The sequence below is a fragment of the Peromyscus californicus genome, unplaced genomic scaffold (assembly GCF_007827085.1).
Source record: "Peromyscus californicus insignis strain IS unplaced genomic scaffold, ASM782708v3 Scaffold_5__1_contigs__length_169319896, whole genome shotgun sequence".
Taxonomy (NCBI): Eukaryota; Metazoa; Chordata; class Mammalia; order Rodentia; family Cricetidae; genus Peromyscus; species Peromyscus californicus.
The window spans coordinates 63,230,286-63,244,052 of NW_026294573.1; the positions used below are offsets into that span (position 1 = coordinate 63,230,286).

At 44.0% G+C, this 13,767-nt stretch overlaps 1 protein-coding gene across 2 annotated transcripts in view; it reads left to right on the top strand.

Moving 5' to 3' along the window:
* The window catches only part of Mllt3 (MLLT3 super elongation complex subunit), a 290,749-nt gene continuing 276,982 nt past the window's right edge, over nt 1-13,767 (top strand). Inside the window, exons 1-2 of one of the 2 annotated variants that reach the window (XM_052715857.1) lie at nt 1-266; nt 1,626-1,806. In XM_052715857.1, coding sequence (XP_052571817.1) covers nt 255-266; nt 1,626-1,806 — 193 coding nt within the window. In that variant the 5' untranslated portion in view covers nt 1-254. Of the gene's footprint in view, nt 267-517; nt 700-1,625; nt 1,807-13,767 lie in introns of those variants that run through there. The other variant, XM_052715858.1, reaches the window with a different exon arrangement.

The window sequence follows — 13,767 nt, forward strand, 5'->3', positions numbered from 1 at the left end:
ATCCTCTGGCCCCGGAGCTGCTGCTGCTGCTGCTGCTGCTGCTTTTGCTTTTGGGGCTGAGTTTAATAAGCAAGCGAGCGAGCGAGAGAGCGCGGGGTGGGGTGGGGGCAAAGGCAGAGCATGTCCGCCATCTACCCTCCGCTCCCGGGCGCGCTCTCATTCATAGCAGCCTCTTCATGAATTACAGCTGAAGGGGGCGGGGGAGGGGGGGGGGGTACCACACAACACCCCGGCAAACCTCCGGGCCCCCAGGCATGGCTAGCTCGGTAAGTACATGCAAAAATAATAATAAAAGCCCCCCTCCCTCTCCTCCTCCGCCCCGCGCCGCCGCAGCCCAGACAGCGCCAGCGCTCCGCGGTTCCAATTAGAGAAAGGTTGGTTTTGCTCGCGGGGAGCTGCCGCCTCTCCCTCCTCCCCACCCCCCCCGGCGCGCGCGCACACACTCGCACACTCGCCGCCCACCCCCCCCCCCCCCGCGCCTCCCGCCCGCCTCGCCTCTTTGCAATCGCAAGAAGCGCACTCACACTCCCTCTGGCTCACACGCGCGCACACACACACTCACACCCGGTGGAAGGAGGCGAATAATAACTCAGCCATATTTCAGCCGCCGCCGCCGCCGGGAGCTGCGGGCACAGTCCGGGGACGCGGCGAGCAGCCTCTGCGGCCGCACCTCCGCCGAGCGCCGCGGCCGCCACGATGGTGCGTTCTCCGCGGCGCGCGCGTGAGCCCGAGTGTGCGGGCTGACAGCGGCGGGGCTGCTCGCAACTTTGCCCCCAGCGGCCGGTGTGCGCGACCGGAGCTCGGCGGCGGTCCGCCAGCAGCCCTGCCTTTCTGCATTTCGTGGCTTTCGGGGTGGGAGGCAGGAGGGAGTTTGCGACCACTTTGGCTCTTGAAAGTGTGCAGCGGGGGCTCTGCTGGGCTGGCCTCGCCGCTCGTGGGGGGCTGTTCGCTGAGGGGCGCGGGGTGCTTTTGAGTTATGGATGCCTCGGCGTGTTTTCGTGCGGGCGTGTGTGTGTGTATGTGTGTATGTGTGTGTGACGACGTCTCATTCTTGTGCATGAACCCCGTGGTAAGAAAGAACACGGGAGTTTGTGCCCATCAGCAGAGGCTGCTTGTAGTTTCCATTCCGCCTGGCACCGCGCTCCACACGCACACACACACGTACACAAAGACTTCCTCGGCGTGTGCCTTTCGCCGCGGTACTTTCGGGGAGGGGGCTCGCCACAACCCCGGGTCCCCATCCCAGCCACCTCCCCTTCCACGCCGGGAAAGCACCCCGGCATCCCCTCCTGATTGTCTCCTAATTTGTTACCGACGCGATTGTTGTCGTGCTTGCCGTGGTGGTCGTGTTCTTCCCTTTCCTGACCCCCTTCGCGACTAGGGGTAACATTCCGTTACAATCCCGGCCGCTGTGCAGCGGCGCCCGGGGCCCCTGCGGCCCGGCTCGGTGTGTCTGGGGGTGTGGGGTGTGCGCGCCCACGCGCGTGAAACGTGGATGCAGAGGGCACTGCCGTTTCCTTTTATGTGCGTTTCAAGGAGGAGGGAAAAAATGTCAGGCGCAATGTTGAGCAGCGAACGGTTGCCTTCCTGTTGTTCACGGCTGTCTCTCCTCCCCCTGCCCGCAGTGTGCCGTGCAGGTGAAGCTGGAGCTGGGGCACCGCGCCCAGGTGAGGAAGAAACCCACGGTGGAGGGCTTCACCCACGACTGGATGGTGTTCGTGCGCGGCCCGGAGCACAGTAACATTCAGCACTTTGTGGAGAAAGTCGTCTTCCACTTGCACGAAAGCTTCCCTAGGCCAAAAAGAGGTAGGGCTCGAATACAAAAGAGACTTGATAAAAAATGTCTTTGCTGGAGAGGAAACAATCGCGGGGCCCCGGCGCTCCCCGGGCCGTTCCCCGCCCCCCCGCGCCTCGCTGGCCGGTCTAGCCTGGGACCCGGGGGCGCGGTGCCGTTCTGGCCAGGTCCCTGCAGCCGTCTGCCCGCGCGCGCGCAAGCGGTCGACTTGGGATCCGGGAAAGTCAGCGCAGAGAAAGAACCGTCAGGTGTCGCGTGTTTATTCACCCCAGCCCTCTTGGGTTGCTGTGGGTCCTTTGGGGAAGGTGCAATTAGTTACTGGGTTTGGAGCTTTGGAGAGTAGGGCTGGAGGGAATAAACAGTTTGCGTCTTTTCTTCCCCTCTTGGAGAAATTGAGATTTACCTGTGTTACTAGCCAAGAATGCATTGGAGGTAGTTATTGTTCCGTTTAGAGAAGTCAGTTCTCTAGGTTCTTCTGGCCTCTGTGTTTGAGTTACTAGGTGCCAGTTGCTGTAGACTCTCCCTTGGGGAGTTAGCCTCCACCTCTCCTCACCTCAGCCTGAATTTTACTAGTTGGGGGACTTATTAACCCCCCCCCCCCCGCCCCCCCGCGGCATTTTACTGCTCCAGTTGCTCCAGCAGATAGTGAGCACATTCTGGAGTGTCTTCTGGTTGGGACCCACAAGGGGAGGGGGGTTCTATTAAGGTTGAAAGCTAAGTTTCAGGCAATGATGCTGTTTTGCCTATCTCTTCAGTTTTCTCCACACCTTGATCCTTGGTCATAAAGTCGGATTGCATACTCTTACTGAGGCTCTGTAGTCCCAAACATCTTCAATAAAAAGAGCCAGACAGTTTGGGGTGGGGGGGCAGAGAGGAAAGGGGTGTCATGTAAAACGATGTTTGAAGAGGCTTTGAAAAATACTGGTTTCTCTTCCCTCCTGCCTCTGGAAAGCTGCTGTCTGGTTGTTTTAGTTGGATTACTGGAGGTAACAGTACAAATACAATAAGGTGCTTTGTTTGTGAGCAGCTTTATTTATCTAAGTCGACACAATGGTTAGTAGTTATCTTCCATTTGATCCGTAATCTTTATTGGCATCTAGAACTCCTGCAGTTTCTTAGAGTAACATCATAATAAATCCATTCTGCTTAGAGTGATGTGGAAATTATTGAACATTCAGGGGCTGAATAAAGAAAGGAGAAAGGATGCATGCCTTGGAGGTGGCAGAGTTTGTGTTTATTTTTATTTTCCGTGCCTGTATAATGGGAAGTAGGATTTCATTTTTGTGCCTGACCATATAAGTGGTTAGGCTTATAGCTCCTTTCCAAAACTTGACCAGTTGAAATTTTGATGGGCTTTGTTGAATGGTTAAGAAATATGTCCATTTTCTAGTAGAGGTAGGAGAATATGCATGACTTATAGGAGGTAACACTTAGCATTTGTTAGCATTTTATATGAACTTATAGACAGGTACTGTATTTTTGTATTTCCTCAAAGCCATGGTAAGAATGTGCATGGCCAGGCTGTCTGCAGATGCCTGGGGATGATGTTGGTTGGAATCCCTCTCTCCTCCCATGTCTGTTGAACCACTGCAGAGTTTAAACAAAAGAAAGCACCTTCTGAGCTGTTTGGTACTCTGCTGCTGCCACTTGGCTGCTGTTCACTTCAAGGCAAAATACACTTTAAAAAGCAGTATTTATTGTCTTAGGAGAGTCAACTCAGTTATTAGAAAATGTTGCTCTTAAGGTAACTTTACTTGGGCACCTTGATAATTAACCAATTGGCATATAAAATCAAGACCCCCCTCTTTTCTATTTCCCACCGTTTCTCTGCTTCTGTGGGTATGAGTGGTGATGCTACCCCGTGTTTCCCATACTGGGTGATTTTCTGTCCAGCCTGGCGGGGGTTGCTGTTCCCATAGCACACACCTGCAAGGTGTGTTGAGCCCCTGATAACAGTGATGACTTTTCAATCTCTCTGGTGAGGGGTGTCTGTTGATTGGACTTCACAATTTCAATTCTCAACTGTGGAGTGTCTTCTTTATGCAGTCGATAAGCCATTGTTTTAAAATGTTTATTTTTGGATTTTTATTTGTGTTGTGTGTGGTTCCCATGATGTGACAAGTCCTGGGAAAAATGCCAATTTCTATCGCCCAGGAGAGACCTTGTCATACTGTAATTACAATGATTCAGAGTGCTAGAGGTTTCACTGTTCATTGGGAATAGCGAGCTGTAAACTCCAGCAACACCAGGCATGCTGTCCAATCCTGGGATCTATTTGGTGACTTATCAAATCTTTGAAAATGATAAGAACAAATGAAAACTAAGATCGCCAGGCATTTATAAGGCTTTTTTCTAGTACCTTTCAAGGTGCTGTGTCTTGCTATATGGTGGATATAATTGGTAGAATAAAGTTTAACTAATTGGAAATCAGAGGAATTGCAAAAATGAATTTGAGAGAGATCGGAGTACAGTGTGTTTAAGGTAAAGCTTATCCTCTAAACTATTAGTAGTGACAAGTTAACGCCCTTGCATTACATACAGTAGCTAATAAGCTGAGGAACCCCAGATCTGGGCATGAACTGTTCAGCCATGAAGATGGATGAGTCCTTAGCTTTGTAATCCTTGGTTTAGAAAAGCAAATTGATTTTCAGGTTGATTTCCTTTACTTCACAATAATATTATGAGAACTTGTAGAGGAAGAAATTATAGTATTTTCAACTTGTTGCCAAATGAGAATTATATATACCATTTCAGAATTGAGCTAATTGGATTTGAATTAATGAGGGTTTTCTCTGTCACAAAGACGTGTGGGAGACCTTTAATTTAAAACTACTGGCACACAGTCCTAGAAAAAGAGATTTTGATGAAATAGTGAAGCCTAGAATATCCATTAGCTAATGAAGAATAGGCAGGTCAGAGTTGATGCATTTTCAGACTATCTATTTGCAGGAAAAGATCATATCTTATGTATTATTACCAAAGATTTATGCTGGTCTGATATGACTGAAATGGATAGTTATATTCAAAACATTCCATTTAAAATATTAATGTTTTCATTTTTAGTCAGGTCTAAGTTTTGGTGAACTCTCCTTCCAATTATACACATCCTTACTATTGCAATCTGTTTTATTGACATTTATGATGTGAAAACTGTTGCTTATTATTTTATGAAAGCTAATTTGGCCACTGGTATGATTTGATAGCTTTCTGTTTGTCGCCTCTAGTCCTTTGAGTGGGCAGATAAAACATAATCAGTATACCCTTACAGCTCTCCTTTGGTTTAGGCATCTGTGATTAGCTTTATTATAGAGCTCTGATTTGTGCCTCTTAAGTAATTTGGACAACTTTTTTTTTTTATCAAGGTAGCTAGTATTTGAAGGTTTATTTGGTTGAGGACTTGGTATATATCCTGTATCTTTTGTCTTTGGAGGCATTTAAAAATGTACCAATTAAAGAAATAAGGATGGGTGGATCTCAGTTGCTTATGGTTCTGATGGGAATTACACTGACCAGCAAGCAGGGTGAAGCTTCCCTAGCCACTTGACAGATGCATTGCTGAAGGAATGTCACCTACTGTGATGAAAATGTCAGCTGGGTATGGAAAGTTGGGAGGGCATTTGGCTAAAATCGATTCCGATTTCAAGTGCTTATATCATTGACCCCAGCAGACCTACTAGGAATTTCCTGTTAGCTGTGACTTTCCAAGTATACAAACAGATCAACTATTTCTTGTGACTTTTTTAATAGCAAAAATTAGTAAGGAAGCCCTAGAGGGGGACTTCAAATGAGTGCACGCAAAAGATGATAATCTGTAAAAAGTGGCAAATCTGTATGTAAATGTCAGGACATCTTAGAGACCTATTAGCTGGTCAGGCAACATGTTGTCCAGGTGATCCATTAAGGAGTGTGCCTCCTCCCATTGCACATGTACACATATGTGAAGAAATTCTGGGTTCTGGGCATCAGTCTTCCAATGGTTATCTTTGAGCAGGTGGAGGTGGTGCTGGTGGTGGAGGTGGAGGTGGAGGTGGAGGTGGAGGTGGTGGAGGTGGAGGTGGAGGTGGTGGTGGTGGTGGTGGTGGTGCTGCTGCTGCTGCTGCTTCTGGATTCTTCTTCTTCTTCTTCTTCTTCTTCTTCTTCTTCTTCTTCTTCTTCTCCCTCTCTCTCTCTCTCTCCCTCCCCCCCCCTTTTTTTTGGTTTTTCGAGACAGGGTTCCTCTGTAGCGTTGGAGCCTGTCCTGAAACTCTGTAGACCAGGCTGGCCTTGAACTCACAGAAATCCGCCTGCCTCTGCCTCTCAGGTGCTGGGATTAAAGGCGTGCGCCACCACTGCCAGACTGAACAATACTTTTTAAACAACAAAAATGAGTGAGAAGTAGTGTGTGTCTATGGTATGAATGTCTCTAATGTCTGGTTTCATCAACAGGACCAGTGGCTGCTGTATCCACTGATGTATTCAGTCAGCTCTGTTGCCTCATGCCACATGGCCCCAGATAGACTGTGTACTGCTGAGAATGAGACAGACTTAGGGCCACTCTGAAAGAGTGTCACCGTTCTGAGAAATAGGTCTGAGGAGCAGTGTAGTCTGCAGAGGACACTCCAGACAAATGTAAACTAGGTATTAAGCATACAGTCTGACATGGATAGAATGCCTACCATGTACAGTGTGAATTCTCTTTGTAGTCATTACTATTGTTGCTAATAATAATACTTACGTTACAGAAGAAGAAAAGGCAGGCGTTTCAGGGTTCTTCCCTCCTCAGATGCCAAGGGAACAATAGTTATTCCACTGTTTCTTTTCACAAGAGGATACTCCAAATTGGAGTTTGACTGGATGTATTTTATAGGTGATTTTACAATATGTTTGATGATACACTGTATTATGCAGAGACTTGTTAGTACAGGAATTATTTTAGATGACCCCTGTAGAACTTCCTCCGTGAACTAAGAATGGCTAGGAACCGATTGATTTTATAATTTTACCTCAAAGATGGTGAGGCTGACTTTGTGTCCTTGTGTCTGTCTCTCTCCTCTTTGCCTTCCCTCTCTCTCCCTCCTCCTTATTTCCCTCTTTCCTTTCCCCTTTCTCATCTCTTGGTGATTTGTGTCACCCAAAGAGCTGTCTTTAGAAAATGGGAAATTAGTGGGCTTGAATCACAGCTCAAGGTTTAGAATGTAGGCTGCCTTTTCAGAGGACCCTGGTTCATGCCCAGCACCACATTGGTGGTTTCCAGCTGCCTCTGACTCCAGCTCTGAGCATTCAGTGCCTTTTCATGGTCTCTTCAGGCAGACCTGCAGAAACATTGCATATACTCACACAGACCTACACACAGACATGTAAATAGATTTATTTATTTATTTATTTATTTATTTATTTATTTATTTGTTTATTTATTTATTTATTCATTCATTCATTCATTCATTCATTCATTTATTTATTTATTTATTTATAGACAGAGTTTCTCTGTTTAGCCTTAGCTGTGCTGGAGCTTGCTCTGTAGACCAGGCTGGCTTGGAACTCACAGAGATCTGCCTGCCTCAGTCTCCCTAACACTGGGATTTAAAGACATGTGCCACCACTCCTGTTTGTAAATAAATCTTTAAAAAAGTAGGAAATTGCATGCTGCAGTTGTTCAGTAGCCTTTATGAAGTATTCATATCATTTTAAATGTAAATGAAAATCATGTTTTTTCTAAGGTAAAGACATACATGCATTTATAGAAGAAAAAACAAAACTAATGTAGAGAAAGAAGTTATTTGAAATTTTCATAGATAACTGGTTAATATTTTGGTAGCCAGGTATGATATCTATCTACTCATAGTAAATGTTTTAACTATTAATATCTTTTAATTAATTATATTTTGTAATATATAATTTTGCATGTATTATATATAATATGTAATGTGTATAAAATAAGCATGCAATGCATATGTAACATAGACTATGCACATTATGTGTAATGTGCATATCATGATAATGTAGAATGGCTACTTTTGTAATTTATATCTACCTATCTATCTGTTTATTTTGGGACAAGGTCTCACTATATAGCCCTGGTTGGCCTGGAACTCTCTATGTACATAAGGCTGTCCTTGAACTCAGATCCATCTGCCTTAGTGAAGGGATTAAAGGTATACACACACCCAGCCCTATTAATAAATATTAGCTCACTCAACAAGTTTTTTTTTTTTTTTTTGTTTCGTTTTGTTTTTGAGACAGGGTTTCTCTGTGTAGCTTTGCACCTTTCCTGGATCTCACTCTGTAGACCAGGCTGGCCTTGAACTCACAAAGATCCACCTGGCTCTGCCTCCCGAGTGCTGGGATTAAAGGCGTGCACCACCACCACCGCCGGCAACAAGTATGTTTTGGAGTGATTAGAAAACTTGTTGGTACTGAGGGTAGATTCATTTCCATTTTCATAGAAAATCTTCTTTTTAGACTGCTCACTTTCAAAGCTTTACCTTAAATATGGATTTGTCATGCTTTGTTTGAACCTTTAGATTGCTCCCTATTTTGATTTTATTTTGAATAATGTTGCAATGGATACTCTTGACATTGTTTTTTCATGATTTTCTGATTTTCCATAAGGGGAGATAGTGAAGTAAAAAAACTTTCAGAATTTTTTAGCTGGGTGTGGTGGCACACACCTTTAATCTCCTCATTCTGGAGGCAGAAACAGGTAGTTCTCTGTGAGTACAAGGTCAGCCTGGTCTACAAAGTGAGTAACAGGTCAATCTGGGCCACGTAGTGAAATCCTATCTCAAAAAGAAAAACAAAGAAAATGTATACAGATTTAGAGTTCTTTATGTATTCATAAACTTTCTTCCAAACATTATAAACTTTCTAGTTTATTGTTACCCAGGGGTTAGAGGATAACCCATTTTCCTATGTGGTTACTAATACTTGGAATTAACAGTTTAAAAAAAAGGAAGAAAACCCTGTCAGTTTGTGGCATGGAATAACTACCTCACTTTAGTTTGCACTTATTGATCAGTGATGTCAAACACATTTCCATTCATATGTATTTATTTACTGTTTGCCTCTCATGGTGTGCTTGTTTTATGTTCTGTGTAGTGCATAGTTGCTTTTTTTCTTTCTCTGAGACAGGGTCTCAACTGTGTAGCCTTGGCTGGCCTGGGACTCAATGATCCACCTGCCTCTGACTCCCGAATGCTGGGATTGAAGTCTTACCTTACTCATGGTTGCTTTTCTACTTCACATGAAAATATAAAGAATTATAAAACACTCAAGTCTGTACTACTAAAAAAGAATGAACATTTATATTTTTAACTTATTTAGTTCCGTGTTTCAGTTCTAAAGAATTAAGTGTTATAGGTGTAGCCAAAGGTTTTTATTTTTGTTTTTGTTTTTTGAGACAGGGTTTCTCTGTGTTGTTTTGGTGCCTGTCCTGGATCTCACTCTGTAGACCAGGCTGTCCTCGAACTCACAGAGATCTGCCAGGCTTTGCCTCCCAAATGCTGGGATTAAAGGCATGTGCCACCACCGCCCGGCTGCCAAAGGTTTTTAAATGCTTCCCAAATTTTCCTTCTACCTCTTTAGCCTTTCTTCTGCTCTGTTTATCTACATTTGTGCACTTATATTGTTTGTAAGTGTGAGTGTAAAATCAGCATGAAGGGTAGCCGCCCCACTGACTAAATTTATTAATTAAAGTTGACATACAATGTACATTACCATAAAAGTTATCCCTTTAAAGTACACAATTGAGTGTATTTAAGATATTACTCAGTTGTACACTCATTGCCACTATGTACCAGGATACGTTCCTAAATGAATACTTTTGTACCTTGTCCCTTTCCTCAGGATGGTGTTTTTAACCTAGCCACCTTTCAGCTATAGGAGTCAATTCGTTTCTTTTAATGTCCTTTCCCCAGTGTTGCATCATGGGAACTTTTCCTATGTTGAGGAAGACTACGTAGATCATTTTCTGTCCTCTACAGTGTGCATCTTTGCACGTCACCTTGTGCATATGGACCAGAGTTTGGAAATCAGCCTGGAATTTGAGTCATTGATTGCTGACATGTCCGCCTTTATTCTTACTAGATGTGGTCAGAAATGAGTTACATTTTTTTCCCTACATTTTTGTCAGTATAGGCTATTGTATGTTATTTTTTGATATAATTTGATATATAATGGAACTGAAATATTTTTGTTTGTGGTTAGTTTTCATTCACATTGGAAGTATTTTAGGCATTTTTACATGTCATTGTTTATTGATCATTCATATTTTTTCTTTTTCTTTTCTTTTTTTTTTTTTTTTTTGAGACAAGACTTTCCTGTGTATTTTAGGCTAACCTGGAAGGCATCTCAAACTTGTGTTCATCTTACCACCATACCTTGCTTCTAGATTTCTTTTTCTTTTTCTTTTTTTTTTTTTTTTTTTTTTGAGACAGGGTTTCTCTGTGTAGCTTTGCTCCTTTCCTGGAACTTGCTTTGGAGACCAGGCTGGCCTCGAACTCACAAAGATCCGCCTGGCTCTGCCTCCCGAGTGCTGGGATTAAAGGCGTGCGCCACCACCATCCGGCCAGAGTTTACTTTTAAAGCATTGAGTAACTATTCACTTAATATCAGCCGAGAAATGTTCAGTAATAACTGCCTTTTTATAGGCATGACCTAGGTTTAATTAAGTGGTAATGGCCACAGTAGATAATATTTGAAAGGAAAAAGTACTGTGGCTACTTTCATATGAAATCAAGTTCTTTTTATGGATTGATTTAAGATATTCTCCTGGGGTGGGGGCTGGAGAGATGGCTCTGTGGTTAAGAGAACTTGCTGCTTTTGTAGGGGACCCCCAGGTTCAGTTCCCAGCACCCATTGGCAGCTCACGACTGCCTGCAACTCCAGTTGCAGGGTATTGGATACCCTTTTGCTTCTGTGGACACTAGGAATGCACACGATGTACAAACGTACATGTAGTCACAACATTCACACACATAAAATAAATATTAAAATTTTCCCTTGTGCCAAAGTCATTAGGAAAGGTGTTGGTGCATGGTGGCTGGCGGCCGTCTCCTGCTGGTTTGCCCCACTGCTCACTTTGACAGTCTTTCAGTGGAATGAAGGATATAGAATCTTGCTATAAGAAGTAAGGCTGTGGCTGGGCGGTGGTGGCGCACGCCTTTAATCCCAGCACTTGGGAGGCAGAGCCAGGCGGATCGCTGTGAGTTCGAGGCCAGCCTGGTCTACAGCGCGAGATCCAGGAAAGGCGCAAAGCTACACAGAGAAACCCTGTCTCGAAAAACCAAAAAAAAAAAAAAAAGGTTGTGTTACTACCATATTTAAAAGTGTAGTAAGTTTGCTGTGGTTGAGGCCTAAGAAGGCTATTATTGAAGTTTTAAAATGATACGACTAATGTTTGGCTTTGATTTATTTAGTATGTAGCAGGAAAGCCACTGACCATTGCCATTTGTTAATTTAAGAAGCTAGTTTAAAACTTTTTTTCAAAGTTAGTCTTTTAAAACATTTTTTTCTTTTATTGTGTGTGTGTGTGAGTATTTTGCCTGCACATATGTCTGTGTACCATATATGTGCCTGGCGACAGAGGAGGCTTTAAGAGGGCACTGGGTCTCCTGGAACTGGAGTTATGGAGGTTGTGAGCTGCCGTGTGGGTGCTGGGAACTGAACCCTGTCCTCTGCATGAGCAGTTAGGGCTGTTAACCAATATCACCACCTGGCCTCAAACTCACAGAGCTCCTCTTGCCTCTGCCTCGTAAGGGCTGGAATTAAAGGCATTTCTTACTTCTGATATGTCTGTATGTGTGAACACATGATGTGCCTACACCGGTTGTTTTGTGGGTCTCAGGCACACAAGGTGAGCTTGGCAGCAAGTACCTTTAGCCACTGAGCCATTCTGCTGGCCTTCAAAGTTAGCTTTATGGGAGAAAAGGAAGCTTGCCTTTACTTCTGATTCTGAGGTCAATTTACTTAGAGTAATACTCATTATTGATTATAAAGATGATTACTTGAACTTAGTTGTTATATTTGAAGATTGACATTCTCAGAGCCAAATACTTTTTTTTTTTTTCAAGACAGGGTTTCTCTGTGTAGTTTTGGTGCCTGTCCTGGATCTCTCTGTAGACTAGGCTGTCCTTGAACTCACAGAGATCCGCCTGGCTCTGCCTCCCCCCGAGTGCTGGGATTAAAGACATGAGCCACCACCGCCTGGCTCTCAAATACTTTTTTTAATTTGAAAATATTTAATTTTGTCAAAGCTTTTTTAAAATTTTTTTTTTTTCTTAGGTTTTTCGAGACAGGGTTTCTCTGTGCAGCTTTGCGCCTTTCCTGGATCTTGCTCTCTAGACCAGGCTGGCCTCGAACTCACAAAGATCCGCCTGGCTCTGCCTCCCAAGTGCTGGGATTAAAGGCGTGCGCCACCACCGCCTGGCTTTAAAATTTTTTTTATTTGTTCCTTCCTTTCTTTTCAGTAGAATTTATCAGTCACGTTATCACCTATACCAGGCCAAATGTTTGCTGCATATATAGTAATCTTAAAAATCAAAATATATTTTAACAATTTCTTCAAATGTTAATAATCTTCCATCGTGGGCTAGGAATAAGGCACAGTAGTAATAAGAGCATGCAACATTCTTGTAGAGGACTTGACTGATTCCCAGCACCCATGTTGGGTGCTTCATAAGTGCCTCTAACTCTAGCCCCAGAGGATCTGACACCTCTGTAGGCATCTGCATTTACATGCCCATACCTCCCTCCCCCCAATTAAAAAAGTTTCTATTATAAAAAATCCTAGCAATGTCTTAGAGAACAAGAAGCTTGTCGTGTTTCTAGGCATAGATTTAGTTGCAGGATACCTTTTAATTTTAGCAGCTAAGTTTTGTGTCCCTCTAAGGGTTCTGGGAGGAGAGGACTATTTGGTTATGTCATATCGGGGACTATGGGGGTCCAGCCCCTCGATAGTCCCCTCCCAGGGTCCAGGAAGAATCTACAACCAACTGATAATTAATCGTTGATGAAAAGAAATGAATCTATGTACACAAAACTCCTTAGTTCATATACTTTATTATTCTGTGATAGTTCTCTCTCTACACAGTTTCTATTCTGCTCTCATGTCTAGCTCCTTTCTTGCCTGATTTCTCTCTATATTTATCTACTGTCCCCTTCTATCTTAATTCCTTCATCTAGTTCTGTCCCTTCTAGGTTCTCATCTATCTAGTTCTTTCCCCTATCAGCTGCTCTCCCATCTCCTTCTCTCTCATCTGGGTCTTCCTCATCTTGTTCTTCCCCATCTGGCTCTTCCTCATCTTCTATCTTGTTCCTCTAGTCCTCTCTTCTAGCCCTTCAATCTAGTTCTTCCCCATCTCAGTTTGTTCCTCTCAAGTTCTTAGCCATCTAGTTCTTCTGTTCTCTTTTCTCTTCTCCTTCCTGTGCCCTGGAAGTCCCGGTATATAAAGGGAGGGTCTGAGCTAAATTGTATAAAGCTATTACTTAATGTCCACCTGACCTAGGTAGGCAGTGTCCCCTTGTGGAATTTACCTTAAGTCAGGAGACTTGTATGTGGGCTGCTATCACTGTTAGTCCTTGAAAGTTGGGCGCCCACCTGGGCGGTGTCTCCTTGTGGAATTTAAGTCAGGAGACTTGCACATGGGCTGTTGTCATTGTTATCCTCAGAAGTTGGGCGCCCACCTGGGCGGTGTTTCCTGTAGTCCTTGAAAGTGGCTAAGGGACATATCTGATTCCAGAGAAAGCCTTTCCTGAGGCTGTTCTTCAAATACCTGGAATGTATATGTAGCTAGAGTTTTCCTGCGTGGCCCACAGTCAGGACAAATCTCTCACCAGCCAGTCCCACAGCCACTCAGACCCAACCAAGTAAATACAGAGACTTATATTGCTTACAAACTGTATGGCCATGGCCGGCTTCTTGCTAACTGTTCTTATATCTTAAATTAATCCATTTCTATAAATCTATACCTTGCCATGTGGCTCGTGGCTTACCGGCA